Raw genomic sequence first — 23,622 nt, forward strand, 5'->3', positions numbered from 1 at the left:
AATAAATTTAATTCTAGAATAGAAAGAAAGAGTGCATCATGATTATAGCCAGGTTTCTGGTTTGAGCAACTAAAAGATAATGGTACAATTTTCCAAGAAAAGATGATCAAAAATAGAGGAGGGATACAGGTAGTAGGTGGTCAGGGGGATGTTAACAATTCAATGTTGAACATATTCAGTTTTAAAATATTTGTGAGACACAAAAGTGAAAATGTCAAGTATGCACTGGATATTTAATTCTGAACCTTTAAAAAATCTAGACCAGAAATTCGCATATGGGCATCAACAACATAAAGTACTTCAATGCAAGAAAAGAATGGGATTATTTCAATAGAGAGTTCAGGAGAAAAAATGAGTTCAGAAGACTGACTGATGAAAACAAGATTCAGAAAACACTGCAAAAAAAAGAAGGCAATCTATAAAGAACTCAAAAATCTTTACACCAAGAACACAAATAACCCAATCAACAAAAGACCTAAGGAAATGATCAGACACTTCACAGAAGATCTACAAGCAATCAACAGATATATGAAAAAATGTTCAACATCTCTAGTAATAAGAGAGATGCATATCAATACTACCCTAAGATTCCATCTCACCCCAATTAGAATGACAATTATCAAGAATACAAGCAACAATAGGTGTTGGCGAGGATGTGGGGAAAAAGGTACACTCATACATTGCTGGTGGGGTTGCAAATTAGTGCAGCCACTCTGGAAAGCAGTGTGGAGATTCCTTAGAAAACTTGGAATGGAACTACCATTTGACCCAGCTATCCCACTCCTCGGCCTATACCCAAAGGACTTAAAATCAGCATACTACAGAGATACAGCCACATCAATGTTCATAGCTGCTCAATTCACAATAGTTAGATTATGGAACCAACCTAGATGCCCTTCAATTGATGAATGGATAAAGAAACTGGAATAAATACACAATGGAATATTACTCAGCCATAAAAAAGAATAAAATTATGGCATTTGCAGGCAAATGGATGAAGTTGAAGAATATCATGCTAAGTGAGACAAGCCAATCCCAAAAAAACAAAGGACGAATGATCTCTCTGATAAGAGGATGATGCTACACAACGGGGGGTGGGAGGGAGGCAAGAATGGAGGAAGGATGGATTATATAGAGGAAAAGGAGGGGTTGGAGGGGTGCAGGAAAGGAAAATTAACAGAACACAACAAACATCATTTCCCTATGTATATGTATGATTACACAAATGATACGACTCTACTTCATGTACAACCAAAGAAACAAGTTGTACCCCATTTGTTTACAATGAATCAAAATAAATAAATTATTTTAAAAACAAGAAGGCAGAAAATTACTCTCTTCTCTCTTCATTAGAGAAAATTTATTTCAATATCAACTCTTCTGTGAGGTCTTCAACCCCTCAAACAAAATTTGTAATTTCTTACCTGGACCTCTCTCTCCTATTCATATGACTGTTCCTAACAAACAATATAATGACCATTAATTTAAATGCCTAATTCAGCACTACTTGTTGGCTTCTTGAGAAACATTTTGATGTTCTACACATCCACAGTACCTATCACCTAACATATGTTACGCTGGATCTTAGTCAAAAAGCTAAGATACAATAACATAGCACAGAGAAATCATTTTTAATACAAGAATATGAAAATTTTAAAAGGGAACCTATTTTTCAATATAAAAAGACCAAATTAACAAACACATCATATGTGCACATAAAGTATCAAATGGTGAAATATTTTAAAACATCATTTGCTTCCTATAATAAAATAAAATAATAATTACATAACAAAATTATAAAACCTATGGGTTTATCAAATGTGGGATAATTTATTTTGACTTTTTTGCTTTGAAACAAACTATTTTGGGGGGAGTGTGCAGGGGAGCATACCAGGTATTGAAATCAGGGTACTCAACCACTGAGCGACATCCCCAGTTCTGTTTTGTATTTTATTTAGAGACAGGGTCTCCCTGAGTTGCTTAGTACCTTGCTATTGCTGAGGCTGGCTTTGAACTCACAATTCTCCTGCCTCAGCCTCCCGAGCTGCTGGAATTACAGGTGTGTGCCACCACACCCAGCACAAACTTTCTTTATAATAAAAAGACGTATAAAACTTCAAAATGAATTCAGTACAGAAAATAAACTGTTCTTTTGGACAAGTTAATGTGATATGAAATTCGATCTTCACATTTTTAATATTTAGTACATATATGAGAACTGTTGGTTATACAAAATGTCTTTTCAATCAGCTGTACAAAAAAGAAAATGGACAAAATGCCAATATTCCAAGAAAATTCTAATATAACATTAAAATTAAACCATTCCCCAAGTACCAGAAGGTAAATCTAACATAACAGAATCCAACTAGTCAAGGGCCAATTGAGAGATGCCTTTGTTTCTATTGTTCAAAGAAAGGCAAACAAAAGAAAAGAAGCCAATACCTTTGCCATTGGTGCTATCCATTGTGTACAGGTAATCCATGTAAAAAGCCCCAAACCTTTGCATTCCAGCTATCTCAGTATATGTCTCCTGTCAACAAAGGAATGCAAACAGACATTATACAGAAGAAAGTTGAGTTTAAAACCTGATAGATATCCTTACATAGATTTTATCAACTCAAAGAATTACCAAAACAAAAGCACAGAAGTTAACCAAAGAATTCACTTCTGAGAAAGGTAATGTTACCTTTACTGCATACCACACAGGACATCCATAATTCTACTAGACATTTTGACTACTTTATCCACAACACCTAGTTAATGAGTACCTATAATGGAATAGATATTATACTCTTGACCTTTATCACTATCACAAAACTGTCTAATAATGTATACTCTCAAATGGGTCTTAAATATTTTAGTTTAAACACTAAAAGATATACTAAAATATTCTAAACGTATGTTAATTATGCAGTAGACATTAAAGTCTTTACTATTAATGATGAAAATGAATCTTTTAAAAAAATTTTTTAGTTGTAGATAACAAAATACCTTTATTTATTTATTTATTTATTTATTTATTTATTTATTTATTTATTACGTGATGCTGAAGCTCAAACCAGTACTAAAGAAGCTCTCTACCATTGAACCACAACCCCGGCCTGAAAATAAATCTTAATGAAAAAGTTAAAATGTAAATTATTATACTATGTTAATCTTCAGGTAACATTTTTGAACTCTACATTTATTTCATAAATTAATATTCCACAAACATATTTATATACTCTTACATGAAAAATTCACATAGTACTAAAAAGTATACATACTGAAAAGTGAAATTCATTTTTTCTCATCAAGCTCACATGCTAGAAGTAACAAATAATAAAGAAAATTCAATACATTTCCTCCAAGACTATTTTGGCAGTACATGGACAAACATACTATGATTATATATTATATAAAATTAAAAACCTCTGTGCATTCCTTAGGCCTATCTAGATGTAGAAGTTGGGCAAAAACATTCTAAATGTTTCAGTAGACAATTTGCATTCAGAAGATATTATCTGGCAAACTTTGAGTGTTCATCCAATCAACAGTGCAGAATTTGACACAAATATATATTCTCTGACCTTATGATGAGCTGCATCCAAGATAAATTCTGCACGAGTACCATTATTTTCTGGGCTTCGGTAATCAAACAATGAATTTGTAAGGTATGTCAAACCTTTCGTGCTCAAATTTTCACCACAAATGAAGAAACAGGCTTCCTGAAAACAAATGTAAAATTTTTAAACAGGAGGAAAAATCATTAAACAGTTAAAGAAAATAAAACCCTAACTTTATAACACCTATTGAGTATCATTAATACTTGGGGTACTGTAAAAAGATAAGAAATGCTATCTCCACTTACATTGCCTATTTTTGGCAAAGAACGTTTTTACAAACCAAAAAGGAACTCTTAAGTAGCTGCCATAAACAAGAGAGTATTTATGAATTGGAAAATATTTGGAACTCATGTCCAGGTGTTAAGTGCTACCAACTTTTTAAATTCCCTTGTGTTCTATAATTTTGTGCAGAGGAAATGTAAAGGAAAACAGTAAAGCCTCTCTCTCAAGCCAATGATATATGTAGTCTAGCACATTTTGTAAGGTTAAGCCCTTCATTGTCCCTGTATAAAACTCAAAAAAGGGAGATAAAAGGAAATTTTAACTTACTGTTTCACTTCTATTCATATTTTCTTCAAAATCTTTAACACCCATAATTCCTTTAAGACACACAGCTCTACATCCTACAAACCCAATTTGGCAGTCAAAGAAAGGATCTCCCATCATAAGGGCCTATAAGAAGAAGGGGAACATTAGAACTAATAATATATTTAATAAAAAAATTAAAGGCTTTCTTTATAGAATGTCTAATTTAGCTAGACATCTTTAGACAGCCAAATGTATTCTCCTTAGATTATAAACTATGAAAATAAGAAACATCTGTGTTGTTTCTGTACTCTCAAGTCTTTGTATCCTCAATGATTTATACTTCATCACCATTAATATGCACATACACATTCACACATACATATGTTAAACAAAGAAATAAGCCAAATGAAATGTTGCATATTAAAGCATTTGTTAAAGTAATATTTCAAACAATACTAATGATTACTAGAAAGAAATATACAAGTATAATATTTTAAATGTACTACTATTAACAATCATTAATCTGCTAACTATAAATATTAACTTTAAGAACATTCAGAATTTTTTTTAAATACATTCAATGTTGAGAGATTACCTCAATGGTAGTTCCTTCTTGTTCCCAACACAATATTTCTTTAGATTTTACTTTCTGTGGGCTATAATAACTACTCTCAGCTTGCATTTCAGTGAGCTAAAAAATAAGAATATTGAGCAAATCAAAACAAGCATTTAGTGGTAATATGCTGTCATTATTATGATGACCCAATGAAAATATGGACAATTTTAAGATTCAGGAAACTTAATTTTTTTTTTCTTTTTAGGAAACTTAATTAGTAAGCAGGAAAACAGGTGCTGCAAAAACAGCTGTAACACATTACTCATGGAATTAAAATTGAGTATGGTAGTCTACACTTATTTATCACTTTTTATGATTACACAAACAGTATGCCTTTACTCCATGTACAAGAAACAACATGTAACCCATTTGTTTACAATAAAAAAAAGGAAAAAAAAAAACCTTAAGACTGTTTTAAAAAGTTAAAGCTATGAAAAATAACAATCTCACTTATAAAACAATTCATACATTCTGCAAAAATTTATATACATTATAAATTCATTTATTTTCAATAGTATATTCAGCCATGTTTAATTTCAATCATTTGTTTTCTATTTGTAAAAAATAAGAAAGCAAGCTGTGAAGAAACACAATTTTTAAAAAGAAGAAAGCAAGCTGTGAAGAAACACAAATAATTCAACAAAACTTTTTGGTTTCTATGAGGAAGTTAGGATCCTAGGTGTTCTCTGTCAAAGTCTCATACTACATCTCATAGACTCATTCAGTTATGCAACAAATACTTTTTGAGTACCTGCTGGATAACAAGGACTAAAGAAAATACTGATAAAAGCAAAAAATGTATTTACAAAGTATTATTATTATCAAAATTAGAACATTTAAATCATTTTTAAAATGTACTTCTCTATATACAATGTCATATCCCAGTATGGATCATGGTTCAGAAAAAAAAAAGCATTCAACTGAAGTCTACAATTTAATAGTCATTCATCAACCTTGGCTTCTAAGTTTTGACAAATACAGTGAGAGCCTAAGATAACACAAAAATAGGGGAAACTGGGTAAGCAATATAAGTGAACTCTGTCCCATCTTTGCAACTCTTCTGTATCTAAAACTATTCCAAAATAAAAAGTCAATTTTCAAAAAATTAAGGTAGCCTGCCTAGGTTTGATGAAGATTTCATTATCATTATTCCCATTAAATGGATTATGTAGTATTCTTGAAATTTAAACACAAAGTCAAAGATCATATTTTTAAAATATATTTAGATGAAATCAAACTTATTTAACTGAAAAATTACAATTTTAGGTCTAACTAATTTTATTGAAAACCAACTAATTATTCTCAATTTTAAAATAAACTTTTTATGTATTATATTTTTCATACAAGTCCTTAATTCTTGGATATTTCTACTGGCATATTCAATGATGCTATTTGAAAGTACAACTTTGTAAGCTAAAATGCTTAAATAAAATTGAATTTTTTAAACTTGATCACCCTTCAGCTGTCTACAATTACTGCAGAGAAAAAGCAATTAATTGATTAGAAGGACTCAAACATTACAAGAACAATTTTAAACATTATTAGAAAAATGCTACATTTAATTTGGCATGATTTTTGTTGGACTGATATCAACTGTTCATAATGCTAATGCAGAAACATGACCTTATTTTCTGACCAAAATACGAACCACAAATTAATTCCATACATTCTTTGAATCCAAGCTGATTCATGAACTCTAACGTTTTCCTTCTAAATATCAACATATTTTCCTTAAAGAAATCTTTGAGAAACAAATGTTTTAAAATTTTTAAAAAGAAAATTGAATAACAAATACTGCCCCAAAAATTCCACATTAAGTTTTCAAAGTAAATGCCTATTCCAACTCAGCTAAAAAAAATTTTTTTCAGTAATATAAATGTACCAGAATTATTTCAAATTTAAGAGTAAACAGGCAAAACTCTCCAGAAAAGACTGTACATAAAGACCTCACCTTTACCAGCAAACTCATATTAAAAATGTCTTAGAATCCTAAAACCAAAAATTTTAAGAACTTCAGGTCCACAGGTAGGATAAAGTTTATAAGAAATGGATGTAATCTAGAGGAATTGGTGGTAGAATATGTTGACAAACTGGATGTGATAGGACAGGAAAAGATATTCACAATTGTTGAAGTCTAACAAGTGAGTGAACAATGTTGCAATTCAATGAGATGTAAAACAGGGAGAAATCAGAACTTAAGAAAAAAATCAAGTGTTCTGTTTTTATCTGGGTTTAATGACAGATATGCAAGTGATGATACAAAATAGGGAACTGAATTCTAAAGTTCAAAGTAAAGACTGGAGGCAAAAATCTTATACTCTGTCAGCATCTACATGATGATGAAATTATACCATCTTGAGAACATGTAGATAAGGCCAAAGACAATAGGACCAAAAGACCAAGTCCCATATGCCAACATTTAAAGGTCAGACCAAAAAGGAAAATCAAGAAAGAAGATTGAAAAAGTACCTGGTAAACAAAGAAAGTTCCAGAAAAAAAATTTTAAAGAGGAGCCATGCATGGTACCAGAGGCCTGTGATCCCAGCAACTCCGGAGGCGAAGGCAGGAGGATCACAAATTCAAGCCCAGACTCAGCAACTTAGCAAAGTCCTAACCTATTCATTGAGACCCTGTCTCCCAAAATAAAAAATAAAAGGGGTAGGGATGTGGCTCAGTGGTTAAGTGCCCCTGGATTCAATCACAAAAAAGAAGGCAGGTGTGCTGGTTTCAAACCAAAAGTCCCTACCTGGAGAAACTCTACCACATATATACATGCTAAAACATATGTAACATGTTATTAACAGCATTTTTTTAAACACAACAAAAATATTAAACAAGTGGTATGATCCTCCAACCATCCTTGTTGCAGTCAAATCAATTCCCAAGTCATTCTGCTCATTCTATGAAGATTTTGGTTTGGATTCTCTCTCACATTACCTTATCACTGTCATGATTCCTGGTGATTTCAATATCCACACAGATGATCATCTTAAAGTCTGATCTCTCAGTTTCTTTACCTCTACCCCTACAAAGACCTTTTCCTCTACTTATCTTCATCATTCATTCACCTTTATTCAAGTACTGGATTAGGACCAAAGTACAACCACCATGACTGTTGCCTCTACAAATTCATGATCATCCCAAGTCCTTGCTTCAATATCCTCTTCACAGTAAAACCTTTCCTGATCATTAAATTTTAAATTACATAATCTTCTCCCTTTTAGTAAAACACTATTCTTCTTTCCTAGTTTTTCTTTGTAACTCTTATCATTGATTGATAAACTATGTATCTTATTTACCAGTTTATAACAATAACAAATTCTAAGAGGCAGGAATTTTTATCTATTCTCTATCTTATCTCTACAGATAAAACAGTGCCTGGAACACAGCTGGTAGTAATAAATATCTGTTACATGAATTAATATACTATTCAGGGATAATGCATGTTTGGGAACAAATAACCCAAAATTCAGTTTGGGTTATATCTGAGAGACAAGAAGGCAAAATATGACCAAAGAACACATAGAGAATAGCAAAAGTATAAGAACTTTATATTTTATAAATAAATGTTGTTCACTTTACTGTTCTTTATGAATTTCATCATTACATACTGTATTATAAATATATTATTTTACACACACTTATAATGGAAGAAATGGTCAAGGTACATTAAATGTTGCAAAAAACTGAGAAGATAAATTAAGAAATTAAGACTGTCTTTAAAAGTGAAAAAAAGAGTAACTGTATGTTAACAGCCCTTTGAAGAAATTTTGTTATAAAATGCTGGCAAGAATGCAGAGAAAGCTGGTGCAGAAGCACACATCTGTAATTCCAGTAGCTCAAGAGGCTAAAGCAGGAGGATTGCACATTCAAAGCCAGCCTCAGCAACATATGCAGCCCTATCTCAAAATAAAAAATAAAAACATGCTGGGGATATGGCTCAGTGGTTAAGTGCCCATGGGTTCAATCCCCAGTACTTAAAAAAAAAAAAAAAACAAAAACAAAAACAGGACAGGAACAGCAAAGATAGTGAAGGAGACTGCACAATTCAACTCAAAACTGCTGGTAGAAAGCTATGCCAGGCAAAGGAGCCATTTAGTAGAGACTACACTTAGCCAACCATCCTAGAAGAAATTAACTCTATATACAGAAAATAACACATAAAACCATAAGGAACACCTCTGAAAATGGTGGTCCCAGTAATAGATGAATAAGGATTTTGCAGAGGGGCAGTTGTTAGCAGGTTATGGAAATGCCCTCCTCACTATGTAGACAAGGGGAATGGGGTGGAGCTGATCTGAGAACCATTCGTTCTCAGGGGGTGCTACACTGAAAATGTACCCTAGTGTTGCTGGCTGCCATGATACAGTCAAAGATGGGCCAAATGACACCCTTCCCCAGTGGCAGGTAAAATCCCTGTGATCCGGAACAGTCAGTGTGGAGAGTTTCATGATAGAAGCATGGAGGGCCTGCACATACAGGTCTCACAGTTAAAGACAGTTGCCAACATTTAAACAAGGGCCTCTGCCCACAACCACCAATACAGCGGAGCAGGTGCTCAATAATACACAAAAGTCAACAACAGCCCTGATCTTTGCACTCCTGCACCCAGGAAAAAAAAACAAGAGATGTCATGGCCAATGAGCATGCAGACTTGGGTATCTGGGCTAACAAACAAGAGCAGCTGGCTCAGAACCGAACCAGTCAGAGCGGAGGATCCTGTTAGCCAGCAAGGCATCATACCTCTCAGAGGGTACAGAGCCAGGAATCCCAAGAGCTACCAGTAGACACAAAGCTCTTCAGTCCCGGGGGCTCATGGTGGGCATTATCTGAAGGTAATCCCAAGTAGCCAGAGATGAAACTCATGCTGTATGCAATACTGAAGAGTCCCACAGGCACGAGTCACTGCTGAATGTGTCCAGATACAAGTCCACTGACCTGCACACACCAGAGCAGTACAGCAGCACTACACCTCCCGTGGGCTACCCAGCACCACTTCAGCTAGCACCCGTCTTAGACTGACACTCCCTTTGAAAAATACACAGGGAAGCCCATACCAGATTTGTTAGCTCTGGGTTCATGGAACTTCTCTTCAGGAAGGCACAAAAGACTGTACCTCTAACAGAAAGAAATCTGGATGCTAAGTAACAAAAAATTAGGGACTGTCTCCTCTGTCCCATCAGGAAGCTAGCAGGTACCTGAACACAACAAAGACAGGAGGGAGACTTCGAAAACTTTATCAGATGTGTACTGATGGGAACACTATCTCCACATCCAAAGAAACTTAGAGATAAAGCCAAAAGCCCTAGGCATCTTCTGAAAGTTCCAAATCCTGAAGAAATCAGATCAGGACAACTCAATACAAAATCTCATCACCTCAAAAAGCTCAGCACGGAATGTCATAAATATCTCTAATGTCAGTTTTGATCTGACAAATTATTTTTCATATTGAATCTATAGGGGTTCCCTAATTATTCAATATTATAGTTGTAAATCCAATTAAGTAAATTTCCTCAAGTGTTTTAAAGCTTTAAATGGAATCATTTTATCTCTCTTCTGAAAGCTCAGGTTTATAATTGTTTTCATGGTTCAAATATGAGATATCCTCCAAAAGCATCTGTACTAATGCAGGATTATTCAGAAGTCAAATGACTGAATTCCAAAAGGTGTAACCTAATCAGTCCATTCTAGTATGAAAGGATAGACTAGGGGGTGGGGGTGTGGCTCAGTGGCAGAAAGCTTGCCTAGCATGTGTGAGGCACTGGGTTCAATCCTTAGCATCACATATAAATAATAAAATAAAAATCCATCAACAACTAAAAAAAAAACAAAGAAAGAAAGAAAGAAAAGAAAGGATTAACTGCGTGGTAACTATAGGCAGTAGGCATGGCTGGAGGAAGTGGGTCACTGTGGAATGTGCCCTAAAAGGATTATTCTCCCTGTAGGCTCTTTCCCCTTCCCTCTCTCTCTCTGCTTCCTGGCTGCAATGAACGGAGTAGCATTCCTCCATATCCTTCTGTCATGGCATACTACCTCACCTTGGGCCCAAAGCAACGGACTCAATCAACCCTGGAATAAACCTCTGGAACTGTAAGTCAAAATAAAATTTCCCTCATCTAAATTGTTCTGTTCAGGAATTGCAGTCATAGCAACACAAAGCTGACTAAATCACTCCTCTCTAGTCTCTCTTTTCCCTGTTGCATTACCTACTACTCTCTCAAACTCACTCCTATTTTTCCTACTATTTATCTTTGTATTTTTTTTTCTCTTCTTTGATCTGTGCAATTGTTCTCTTTTCCCTTTTCAACCCCTAAGTGGATTAATAGTACATTTACCATATTTAATACCTAATTTCTCAATCTACGCAAAAGTGTTACTCTCATTTTATACGTGGATTAAAAAAAAAGTATGGAGAACATTTTCAAAACGTTTTAGGATTTATTAGTATAAGGCTTCATTCTGAAGTAATTGCGGGTAAAAGAGATTAATATCTTCTCTCAAAGTGAAGCTTGTTACTGAGCACAGCAACAGGTGCACACTGAGTGGAAATATTGACACTTGGATTCACTCATACTAGGACACTTACTAAAGAGAAAGCAACTCACTAAAAAGTCCCTTCGGTAAAAGTAGAAGAAATAATCATTCCAATAGAAGGGTAGGAAGACTAATGATATGAAAGAGCAAAGAAATAAGTCACCCCAAGTAGCTCACAAAAATTCAACTCCTAACGCCATTAACACTACTGCAGAGGAAATTTCAAATAAAGAATTTAGAAAGTTGATAATTAAAATGATCAACAAACTAAAGGAATATGTAAGGAACAAATTAAGAGAAAACTCAGAAACTGAAAGAATATTTCATAAAGAGAGAGAGATTCTGAAAAACAACGAAACATAAATCCTAGAAATGAAACACAATCCAATTAAAAATTCACATGAAAGCATCACCAACAATTAGACCACACAGAATACCTATTTTCAGGCTTCAAAAACAAGGTATATAATCTTGAAAACAGAGTCAGCAAAAAATAAGACATGTTAACAAACCATGACAAGAATACTGAACAAATCATATAATCTAATAATCATTGGCTTAGAAAAAGGCAGCAAGATACAAACTAGAGCAATGTAGAAACTTTTCAGTGAAATAATGCCAAGAAATTTTCTAAACCTTGGCGATGAGATGGAAATCCAAATAAAGGAGAGATTTAGAACTCCAAATAGACAATATCAAAAAATACCCTCTCCAAAAAACAATGTAATTAAAATGCCTAATATATAGAATCCAATGACAGAATGGCAGTAGAAATGACAGAAAACGAGTTTAGAACCTGCACAATTAAAATGATCTGTGAAGCAAAAGACACGATTAAGAGTGCAAATGCAGGCAATGCGTGACCATTCCAGTAAACGGTTTAAAGAGCAAATACAGGGCTGGGGTGTTGGCTCAGTGGCAGAGTGCTTGTCTACCATGTGAGAGTAACTGGGTTCAATACTCAGAACCACATACGAATAAACAAAAAAAAGGTCCATTGTAAATTAAGAGAAGATTAAAAAATTTTAAAAAAAGATCTAATGCAGGAAGCAAAAGAACACTTCAATAAAGAGATAGAGATTCTGAAAAAAGAAATAAAATACTTGAAAAGAAAGAAACGATAAACCAAATTAAAAACTCAATAGAAAGCATCACCACCAGAATAGGTCTCGTGGAAGACAGAATCTCAGACAATGAAGACAAAATATTTAAGCTAGAAAAGAAAGTTGAACAAACTGAGAAGATGTTAAGAAGTCATGAACGGAACCTCCAAGAATTATGGGACATCATGAAAAGACAGAATTTAGGAATTATTGGGATTGAGGAAGGCACAGAGATACAAACCAAAGGCATGAACAACCTGTTCGATGAAATACTATCAGAAAATTTCCCAAACCTGAAAAATGAAATGGAATATCAAATACAAGAGGCTTACACAACACCAGGTACACAAAATTACAGCAGAACCACACCAACACACATTATAAGGAAAATACCTCACATACCAAATAAAGATAGGATTTTAAAGGCCATGAGAGAAAAGCATCAGATTATATAGAACAAGAAACCAATACAGATATCAGCAGATTTCTTGGTCATGACTCTAAAAGCAAGAAGAGCGTGAAACAATGTATTTCAAGCTCTGAAAGAACCCGGATGCCAACCAAGAATCCTATACCCAGCAAAACTAACCTTCACATTTGGTGATGAAATAAAATCATTCCACAATAAAAAAAGTTAAAACAATTTACAAATAGAAAGCCTGCCCTACACAACATTCTCACAAATATTTCATGAAATATTCCCGCAAAATATTTCATGAAGAGAAAGTGATAAACAACAACACAAGTCAGCAAAGGGAAGAACTACCCTAAAGGAAAAGCGACTCAAAGGAGAAACCAAGTCAAGTTAAAAAACAAAAATTAGGCAATCCAAGATGGCAGACTAGAGGGTGACTGCAATTCCTGTCGCTCCAGAACCCAGGATTCAAGAAGGGGCGGCATTGAGAAACTCGGACTAAAATAGAACCACGGGATGAGTTTCCCCCACCGGGTGAAGCTCAGCCCGGGCCGCAGGCCCGGATAGGGGCGGCTTCTCAGAGCACGGCAGGGCAGCTAGAATCTTCCCCACGTAGCCCTACTCCCTCCGGTGGTGGGCTCCTCCCACACGGCCAGCATCTCGGAGCAGGTCCCATAGTGAGAGTGTTTCTGCATAGAACCAGCTCTGAGAACTGGAGCCAGCGGTGAGCTCCGGCCCGCAGGGAGCTTCAGGGACCAGGACAGGGCAGCCAGGGACTTCCCGAAGGAGCCCGGCTCCCTCCGACGGAAGGCGCCTTTCAAGGCTAGCTTCTCAGAGCAGACCGTCCAGTGAGAACCTTTCTACACAGAGCCGGCCACAAGTCCTGGAGCCAACAGAGAGCTCCGGCCCGCAGGCAGCCTCTGGGACCAAGCAGGGAAGCCAGAGACTTCTCCAGGCAGCCCTGCACCTTCCAGCAGCAGGCTCTTCCCACAGGACGATCCAAGATGGCAGACTAGAGGGTGACTGCATCTCCTGTCGCTCCAGAACCCAGGATTCAAGAAAGGGAGGCATTGAGAGACTCAGACTAAAATAGAGCCACGGGGTGAGTCTCCCCCACCAGGTGAAGCTTGGCCCAGGCGGCAGGCCCGGATAGGGGCGGCTTCTCAGAGCAGGGCAGGGCAGCTAGAATCTTCCCCCATGTAGCCCTGCCCCGCTGGCGGTGGGATCCTCCAACATGGCCAGCTTCTGGGAGCAGGTCCCCCAGTGACAGCCTTTCAGCACAGAACCAGCTCTGAGTCCCGGAGCCAGTGGGGAGCTCCAGGCCGCAGGCACCTTCAGGGACCAGGACAGGGCAGCCAGGGACTTCCGCAAGCAGCCCTGCTCCCTCTGGCGGCTGGCTCCTTTCACGGCCATCTTCTCGAAGCAGACTGCCCAGTGAGAGCCTTTCCGAACAGAGCCAGCTACAAGCCTTGGAACCAGTAGAGGGATAGGGGCAGCTTTCTTCAAAAGCACTGCATTATCGAGTTCCTCGAAGACTTCAAGCTACTGAAGGCTCGGAGGTGATATACTGGAAATCTAAAGGGATACTGTAAGCCAATAGAGGAAATCTGCAATATCTCAGAGTCCCAATGACATCTGACCAATAAGAGAAAATAAGGGAAGAAAATGTCCCAAACAAACCTAGATAGTATATCAATAAAACCCAGTGACAGCAGAGCAGAAGAAATGTCAAAAAGGGAGTTCAGAATGTATATAATTAAAACAATCAGGGAAGCAAACGAGGAGATGAAAGAGCAAATGCAGGCAATGAAGGAGGAGATGAAAGAGCAAATGCAGGCATTAAATGATCACACCAATCAATAGTTAAAAGAGCAAATACGGGAAACAAGAGATCATTTCAATAAAGAGTTAGATATACTGAAAAAAAAAAAAAAACAGAAATCCTTGAAATGAAGGAAACTATAAACCAAGTTAAAAACTTCATAGAAAGCATAACCAATAGGATAGAACACCTGGAAGACAGAACCTCAGATATCAAACAAAAACTATTTAATCTTGAAAACAAAGTTGACCAAACAGAGAAGATGGTAAGAAATCATGAACAGAATCTACAAGAATTATGGGATATCATGAAAAGACAAAATTTAAGAATTATTGGGATTGAAGAAGGCTTAGAGAAACAAACCAAAGGAATGAACAATCTATTCAATAAAATAATATCAGAAAATTTCCCAAATCTGAAGAATGAAATGGAAAACCAAGTACAAGAGGTTTATAGCACTCCAAATGCACAAAATTACAACAGAACCACACCAAGGCACATTATTACGAAAATACCTAACATACAAAATAAAGACAGAATTTTAAAGGCTGCGAGAGAAAAGAATCAAATTACATTCGGGGGAAACCAATAAGAATATCAGCAGATTTTTCAATCCAGACCCTAAAAGATAGAAGGGCCTGGAACAACATTTACCAAGCCCTGAAAGAAAACGGAAGCCAAGCAAGAACCTTATATCCAGCAAAACTTACTTTCAGATTTGACAAAGAAATAAAATCCTTCCATGATAAACAAAAGCTAAGGGAATTTACAAAAAGAAAGCCAGCATAACAGAACATTCTGAACAAAATATTCCATGAGGAAGAGATGAAAATCAACGATGGAAATCAGCAATGGGAGGAAACAGCCTAAAGGAATAGCCAAATAAAGGAGAAACCAAATCATGTCAAAAAACAAAAATGACTCAAATGACTGGGAATACAAATCATATCACAATAATAACCCTGAATGTTAATGGCCTGAACTCATCAATCAAAAGACATAGACTGGCAGATTGGATTAAAAAGAAAAATCCAACAATATGCTGCCTGCAAGAGACTCATCTCACAGAAAGAGATACCCACAGACTAAAGGTGAAAGGATGGGAAAAAACAATCCATGCCCATGGACACAGCAAAAAAGCTGTGGTATCCATCCTCATTTCAGATAATGTGGACTTCAAGCCAAAACTAGTCAGAAAGGATAAAGAAGGACATTACATACTGCTTAAGGGAAGCATAAATCAGCAAGACATAACAATCATAAATATCTATGCCCCGAACATTGGCTCATCCACGTACGTCAAACAAATCCTTCTCAATTCCAGAAATCAAATAGACTACAACACAATAATACTAGGCGATTTTAACACACCTCTCTCACCACTGGATAGATCGTCCAAACAAAAATTGAATAAAGAAACTATAGATCTCAACAACACAATCAGCAATTTAGACTTAACGGACATATATAGAATATACCATCCAACAAAGAATGAATACACTTTCTTCTCAGCAGCACATGGATCCTTCTCTAAAATAGACCATATTTTATGCCACAGAGCTACTGTTAGTAAATACAAGAAGATAGAGATACTACCTTGTACTCTATCAGATCATAATGGATTGAAATTAGAAATAAATGAAAGAATAAAAAACAGAAACTTCTCCAATACCTGGAGACTAAATAATACACTATTATATGATGAATGGATAACAGAAGACATCAGGAGGGAAATAAAAAAATTCTTAGAAGTAAACGAGAACAAAGACACATCATATCAAAATCTCTGGGACACTATGAAAGCAGTACTTAGAGGAAGATTTATTTCATGGGGTGCATTCAAAAAAAGAAGTAGAAATCAACAAATAAACGACTTAACACTACAGCTCAAAGCACTAGAAAAAGAAGAGCAGACCAATACCAAAAGTAGTAGAAGACAGGAAATAGTTAAAATCAGAGCCGAAATCAACGAAATCGAAACAAAAGAAACAATCGGAAAAATTAATAAAATAAATAGTTGGTTCTTTGAAAAAATAAATAAAATTGATAAACCCTTAGCCACACTAACAAAGAGAAAGAGGGAGAAAACTCAAATTACTAAAATTCGGAATGAACAAGGAAACATCACAACAGACACGAGTGAAATACAAAACATAATTAGAAGCTATTTCGAAAATCTATACTCCAACAAAACAGAAAACCTCGAAGACATCAACAAATTTCTAGAGACATATGAACTACCTAAACTGAACGAGGAGGACATACACAACTTAAATAAACCAATTTCAAGCAATGAAATAGAAGAGGTCATCAAAAGCCTACCAACAAAGAAAAGTCCAGGACCAGATGGGTTCTCAGCCGAGTTCTACAAAACCTTTAAAGAAGAGCTCATTCCAATACTCCTCAAACTATTCCATGAAATAGAAGAGGAGGGAACCCTACCAAACTCGTTCTGTGAAGCCAATATCACCCTGATACCTAAACCAGACAGAGACACATCGAGGAAAGAAAATTTCAGACCAATATCCTTAATGAACATCGATGCAAAAATTCTCAACAAAATTTTAGCAAATCGCATACAAATATATATTAAAAAGATAGTGCACCACGATCAAGTGGGTTTTATCCCAGGGATGCAAGGTTGGTTCAACATTCGGAAATCAATAAATGTCATTCACCATATCAACAGACTTAAAGTTAAGAATCACATGATTATTTCAATAGATGCAGAAAAAGCATTTGATAAAATACAGCATCCCTTCATGCTCAAAACACTAGAAAAAATTGGGGTAGTGGGAACATTCCTAAACATTATAAAGGCCATCTACGCTAAGCCCATGGCTAATATCATTCTAAATGGTGAAAAACTGAAAGCGTTCCCCCTAAAAACTGGAACAAGGCAGGGATGCCCTCTTTCACCGCTTCTATTCAACATCGTCCTTGAGACTCTAGCCAGAGCAATCAGACAAACCAAAGAAATTAAAGGGATACGAATAGGAAAAGAAGAACTCAAACTATCCCTGTTCGCTGATGACATGATTATATATTTAGAGGAACCTGGAAATTCCACCAGAAAACTTTTAGAACTCATAAGTGAATTCAGTAAAGTAGCAGGTTACAAGATCAATGCTCATAAATCCAATGCATTTTTATACATAAGTGATGAATCTTCAGAAAGAGAAATTAGGAAAACTACCCCATTCACAATAGCATCGAAAAAAATAAAATACTTGGGAATCAATCTCACAAAAGAGGTGAAAGACCTCTACAATGAGAACTACAGAACACTAAAGAAAGAAATTCAAGAAAACCTTAGAAGATGGAAAGATCTCCCATGTTCCTGGATAGGCAGAATTAATATCGTCAAAATGGCTATACTACCTAAAGTGCTATACAGATTCAATGCAATTCCAATTAAAATCCCAATGATGTACCTTGCAGAAATAGAGCAAGCAATTATGAAATTCATCTGGAAGAATAAAAAACCTAGAATAGCTAAAGCAATCCTCAGTAGCAAGAGCGAAGCAGGGGGTATTGCAATACCACATCTTCAACTCTACTACAAAGCAATAGTAACAAAAACGGCATGGTATTGGTACCAAAATAGACAGGTAGATCAATGGTACAGAACAGAGGACATGGACACAAACCCAAATAAATACAATTTTCTCATACTAGACAAAGGTTCCAACAATATGCAATGGAGAAAAGATAGCCTCTTCAACAAATGGTGCTGGGAAAACTGGAAAACTATATGCAATAGAATGAAATTAAACCCCTATCTCTCACCCTACACAAAATTCAACTCAAAATGGATCAAGGACCTCGGAATCAGACCAGAGACCCTGCATCTTATAGAAGAAAAAGTAGGTCCAAATCTTCAACTTGTTGGCTCAGGATCAGATTTCCTTAACAGGACTCCCATAGCACAAGAAATAAAAGCAAGAATCAACAACTGGGATAGATTCAAACTAAAAAGCTTTCTCTCAGCAAAGGAAACTATCAGCAATGTGAAGAGAGAGCCTACAGAGTGGGAGAATATCTTTGCCAACCATACCTCAGATAGAGCGCTAATTTCCAGAATCTATAAAGAACTCAAAAAACTCTACACCAAGAATACAAATAATCCAATCAACAAATGGGCTAAGGAAATGAACAGACACTTCACAGAAGAAGATGTACAAGTAATCACCAGACATATGAAAAAATGTTCAACATCCCTAGTAATAAGGGAAATGCAAATCAAAACTACCCTAAGATTTCATCTCACCCCAATTAGAATGGCGATTATAAAGAATACAAGCAACAATAGGTGTTGGCGAGGATGTGGTGAAAAAGGAACACTCATACATTGCTGGTGGGGTTGCAAATTAGTGCAGCCACTCTGGAAAGCAGTGTGGAGATTCCTCAGAAAGCTTGGAATGGAAACACCATTTGACCCAGCTATCCCACTCCTTGGCCTATACCCAAAGGACTTAAAATCAGCATACTACAGAGATACAGCCACATCAATGTTCATTGCTGCTCAATTCACCATAGCCAGATTGTGGAACCAACCTAGATGCCCTTCAGTTGATGAATGGATAAAGAAACTGTGGCATATTTATACAATGGAATATTACTCCGCAATGAAGAATGATAAAATTATGGCATTTGTAGGCAAATGGTCGAAATTGGAGAATATCATGCTAAGTGAGATAAGCCAATCTCAAAAAACTAAAGGACGAATGATCTCGCTGATAAGCGGATGAGGACATATAATGGGGGGTGGGACGGGCTAGCATTAGGTTTAGGGTTAGGTTTAGAGTTAGGCTAAGGAGAGCGGTAAGAATGAAGGAAAGAAGGACTGTGTAGAGGGAAAAGAGGGGTGGGAGGGGTGGGAGGGGTGAGAGGGGTGGGGGGGAGGGGAAAAATATAATAAACATCATTACCCTATGTAAACGTAAAATAAATAAATAAATAAAGAAAGAAAGAAAGAAAGAAAGAAAACGGAAGCCAAGCAAGAACCTTATATCCAGCAAAACTTACTTTCAGATTTGACAAAGAAATAAAATCCTTCCATGATAAACAAAAGCTAAGGGAATTTACAAAAAGAAAGCCAGCATAACAGAACATTCTGAACAAAATATTCCATGAGGAAGAGATGAAAATCAACGATGGAAATCAGCAATGGGAGGAAACAGCCTAAAGGAATAGCCAAATAAAGGAGAAACCAAATCATGTCAAAAAACAAAAATGACTCAAATGACTGGGAATACAAATCATATCACAATAATAACCCTGAATGTTAATGGCCTGAACTCATCAATCAAAAGACATAGACTGGCAGATTGGATTAAAAAGAAAAATCCAACAATATGCTGCCTGCAAGAGACTCATCTCACAGAAAGAGATACCCACAGACTAAAGGTGAAAGGATGGGAAAAAACAATCCATGCCCATGGACACAGCAAAAAAGCTGTGGTATCCATCCTCATTTCAGATAATGTGGACTTCAAGCCAAAACTAGTCAGAAAGGATAAAGAAGGACATTTCATACTGTTTAAGGGAAGCATAAATCAGCAAGACATAACAATCATAAATATCTATGCCCCGAACATTGGCTCATCCACGTACGTCAAACAAATCCTTCTCAATTCCAGAAATCAAATAGACCACAACACGATAATACTAGGCAATTTTAACACACCTCTCTCACCACTGGATAGATCTTCCAAACAAAAATTGAACAAAGAAACCACAGATCTCAATAACATAATCAACAATTTAGACTTAACGGACATTTATAAAATATACCATCCAACAAAGAGTGAATACACTTTCTTCTCAGCAGTACATGGATCCTTCTCTAAAATAGACCATATTTAATGCCACAAAGCTACTGTTAGCAAATACAAAAAGATAGAGATACTACATTGTATTCTATCAGATCATAATGAATTGAAATTAGAAATAAATGAAAGAATAAAAAACAGAAACTTCTCCAAGACCTGGAGATTAAATAATATGCTACTATATGATGAATGGATAACAGAAGACATCAGGAGGGAAGTAAAAAACTTCTTAGAAGTACACTAGAACAAAGAAACATCATATCAAAATCTCTGGGACACTATGAAAACAGTACTTAGAGGAAGATTTATTTCATGGGGTGCATTCAATAAAAGAAGTAGAAATCAACAAATAAATAACTTAACACTACAGCTCAAAGTCCTAGAAAAAGAAGAGCAGACCAACACCAAAAGTAGTAGAAGACAGGAAATAGTTAAAATCAGAGCCGAAATCAAAGAAATTGAAATAAAAGAAAAAATCAGAAAAATTAACAAAATAGTTGGTTCTTTGAAAAATAAACAAAATTGATAAACCCTTAGCCACACTAACAAAGGAAAAGAGGGAGAAAACTCAAATTACTAAAATTCGGAATGAACAAGGAAATATCACAACAGACACGAGTGAAATACAAAACATAATTAGAAGCTATTTTGAAAATCTATACTCCAACAAAACAGAAAACCACGAAGACATCAAGTTTCTAAAGACATATGATTTACCTAAACTGAACGAGGAGGATATACACAAATTAAATGGATGAAATTGGAGAATATCATGCTACATGAGATAAGCCAATCTCAAAAAACTAAAGGACGAATGATCTCGCTGATAAGGGGATAAGGACATATAATGGGTGTAGGATGGATTAGCGTTTGGGTTAGGAATAGGTTTAGGGTTAGGGTTAAGGAGGGTGGTAAGAATGGAGGAAGGAAGGCCTGTATAGAGGGAAAGGAGGGGTGGGAGGGGTGGGGGGAAGGGAAAATAAAATAACAGAATGAATCAAACAACATTACCCTATGTAAATTTATGATTACATAAATGGTATGCCTTGACTCCTTGTACAAATAGAAAAAAAACATGGATCCCATTTGTTTACAATAAAAAAAAAAAAGTAAAGGAAAAAAAATCAGCCAAAATGATCAGGAATACAAATCATGTCACAATAATAACCCTTAATGTCAGTGGTCTAAAATCAATAATCAAAAGACAAAGACTGGAAGATGGATTAAAGACAAAGACCCACAATATGCTGCCTTCAAGGGACTCATCTCATAGAAGACATCCACAGACTAAAGGTATAAGGATGGGGAAAAATATAGCATGCACATGGACCCAGTAAAAAAGCAGGGATCTCCATCCTCATAGCACATAAAGTAGACTTCAAACCTACATTATTTAGAAAGGATGAAGAAGGACATTTCACACGGCTTAAGGGAAGCATAAAACAGCAAGATATAACAATTTTAAATATTTATCCCCAAACAATGGAGCATCTATGTATATCAAACAAATCCAACTCAATTTTAAGAATCAAATAGATCAAACCATAATAATAGTGGGGGACTTTAACACATCACTCTCACCACTGGATAGGTCCTCCAAACAAAAACTGAACAAAGAAACTACAGAACTAAATAATACAATGATACAGACTTAATAAACATTTACAGAGTATTTCATCCATCATCAAACAAATATACTTTCTTCTCAGCTCATGGATCCTTCTCCAAAACAGACCATATGCTATGCCACAAGGAAGCCATTAGTAAATACAAAAAAAAAAAAAAAAAGACCCTACTCTGTATCCTATCACACCATAATGGAATGCAATTAGAAATGAACGATAAAATAACAAACAAAACCTACTCATACACAAGGAGACCAAATAATATGCTATTGAATGATGCAATCATAACAGAAGACATCAGGGAAGAAATTTTAAAAAATTCTTAAGAGGTAAATGAGAATAGTGACACAACATATCAAAATCTCTGGGACACTATAAAAGCACTAAGAGGAAAGTTCATCACATTGAGCTCATACATTAAAAAAATAAAAAGTCAACAACTAAATGACCTCACATTACACCTCAAAGCCCTAAAAAAAGAACATATCAACACCAAAATTAGTAGAAGAATGGAAATAATTAAAATCAGAGCTGAAATCAATGAAATTGAAACAAGAGAAACAATTCAAAAAATTCACAAAACAAAAAGTTGGTTCTTTGAAAAAGTTAACAAAATTGATAAACCTCTAGCAACACTAACAAAGAGAAGGAGAGAGAAAACTCAAATTACTAGAATTCCTGATGGAAAAGGAAAGATCACAACACCATTGAAATACATAACATAATTAGAAGCTACTTTGAAATTCTATATTCCAATAAAATAGAAAATTTCAGAGACGTTGACAAATTTTTAGACACACATGATCCTCCCAAACTGAATCAGGAAGACATACACAATCTGAAAAGATCTATTTCAAGCACCGAAATAGAAGAAGCCATCAAAAGCCTACCAACCAAGAAAAGCCCAAGACCAGATGGATTCTCAGCCGAATTCCAAAAGACTTTCAAAGAAGAATTGATACCAATACTCCTCAAAGTATTCCAGGAAACAGAAAAGGAGGGAACCCCTCCAAATTCATTCTGTGAGGCTAGTATCTCTCTGATACCAAAACCAGACAAAGACACATCAAGGAAAGAAAACTTTAGACCAATATCCCTGATGAACACAGATGCAAAAATCCTTAACAAAATACTGGCAAATCACATACAAAAATGTATTGAAGTGATAGTGCACCATGATCAAGCGGGGTTTATCCCACGGATGCAAGGTTGGTTCAACATCCAGAAATCAGTAAATGTAATTCATCACATCAATAGGCTTAAAGTTGGGAATCACATGATTATTTCAACAGATGCTGAGAAAACTTTTGATTAAATATAACACCCCTTCATGCTTAAAAAAACACTAGAAAAAATAGGAATAGTAGGAACATACCTCATCATTGTAAAGGTTATCTATGCTAAGCCCACGGCCAGCATCATTCTCAATGGAGAAAAACTGAAAGCATACCCTCTAAAAACTGGAACAAGACAGGGATGCCCTCTTTCACCCCTTCTAGTCAACTTCTTCCTTGAAACAACACATGCCAGAGCAATTAGA

General features: G+C 35.7%; 1 protein-coding gene across 7 annotated transcripts in view; it reads right to left on the reverse strand.

The window, feature by feature from the left end:
- Vps13b (vacuolar protein sorting 13 homolog B) overlaps window positions 1-23,622 on the reverse strand; it is an 829,431-nt gene that overhangs the window by 711,420 nt on the left and 94,389 nt on the right. For all 7 annotated transcript variants that reach the window (XR_007108524.1, XR_007108523.1, XM_047551787.1 and 4 more), the window contains exons 9-12: window positions 4,729-4,824; window positions 4,155-4,277; window positions 3,570-3,707; window positions 2,443-2,530 (exon numbers count right to left, since the gene is read on the reverse strand). Coding sequence is in view for 5 of the 7 variants with exons in the window: in XM_047551787.1 (XP_047407743.1) it covers window positions 2,443-2,530; window positions 3,570-3,707; window positions 4,155-4,277; window positions 4,729-4,824 (445 nt within the window). In the remaining 2 variants the exon portion in view is untranslated. The remainder of the gene's footprint in view (window positions 1-2,442; window positions 2,531-3,569; window positions 3,708-4,154; window positions 4,278-4,728; window positions 4,825-23,622) is intronic.

The sequence above is a fragment of the Sciurus carolinensis genome, chromosome 1 (assembly GCF_902686445.1).
Source record: "Sciurus carolinensis chromosome 1, mSciCar1.2, whole genome shotgun sequence".
In the NCBI taxonomy this organism is placed as follows: domain Eukaryota; kingdom Metazoa; phylum Chordata; class Mammalia; order Rodentia; family Sciuridae; genus Sciurus; species Sciurus carolinensis.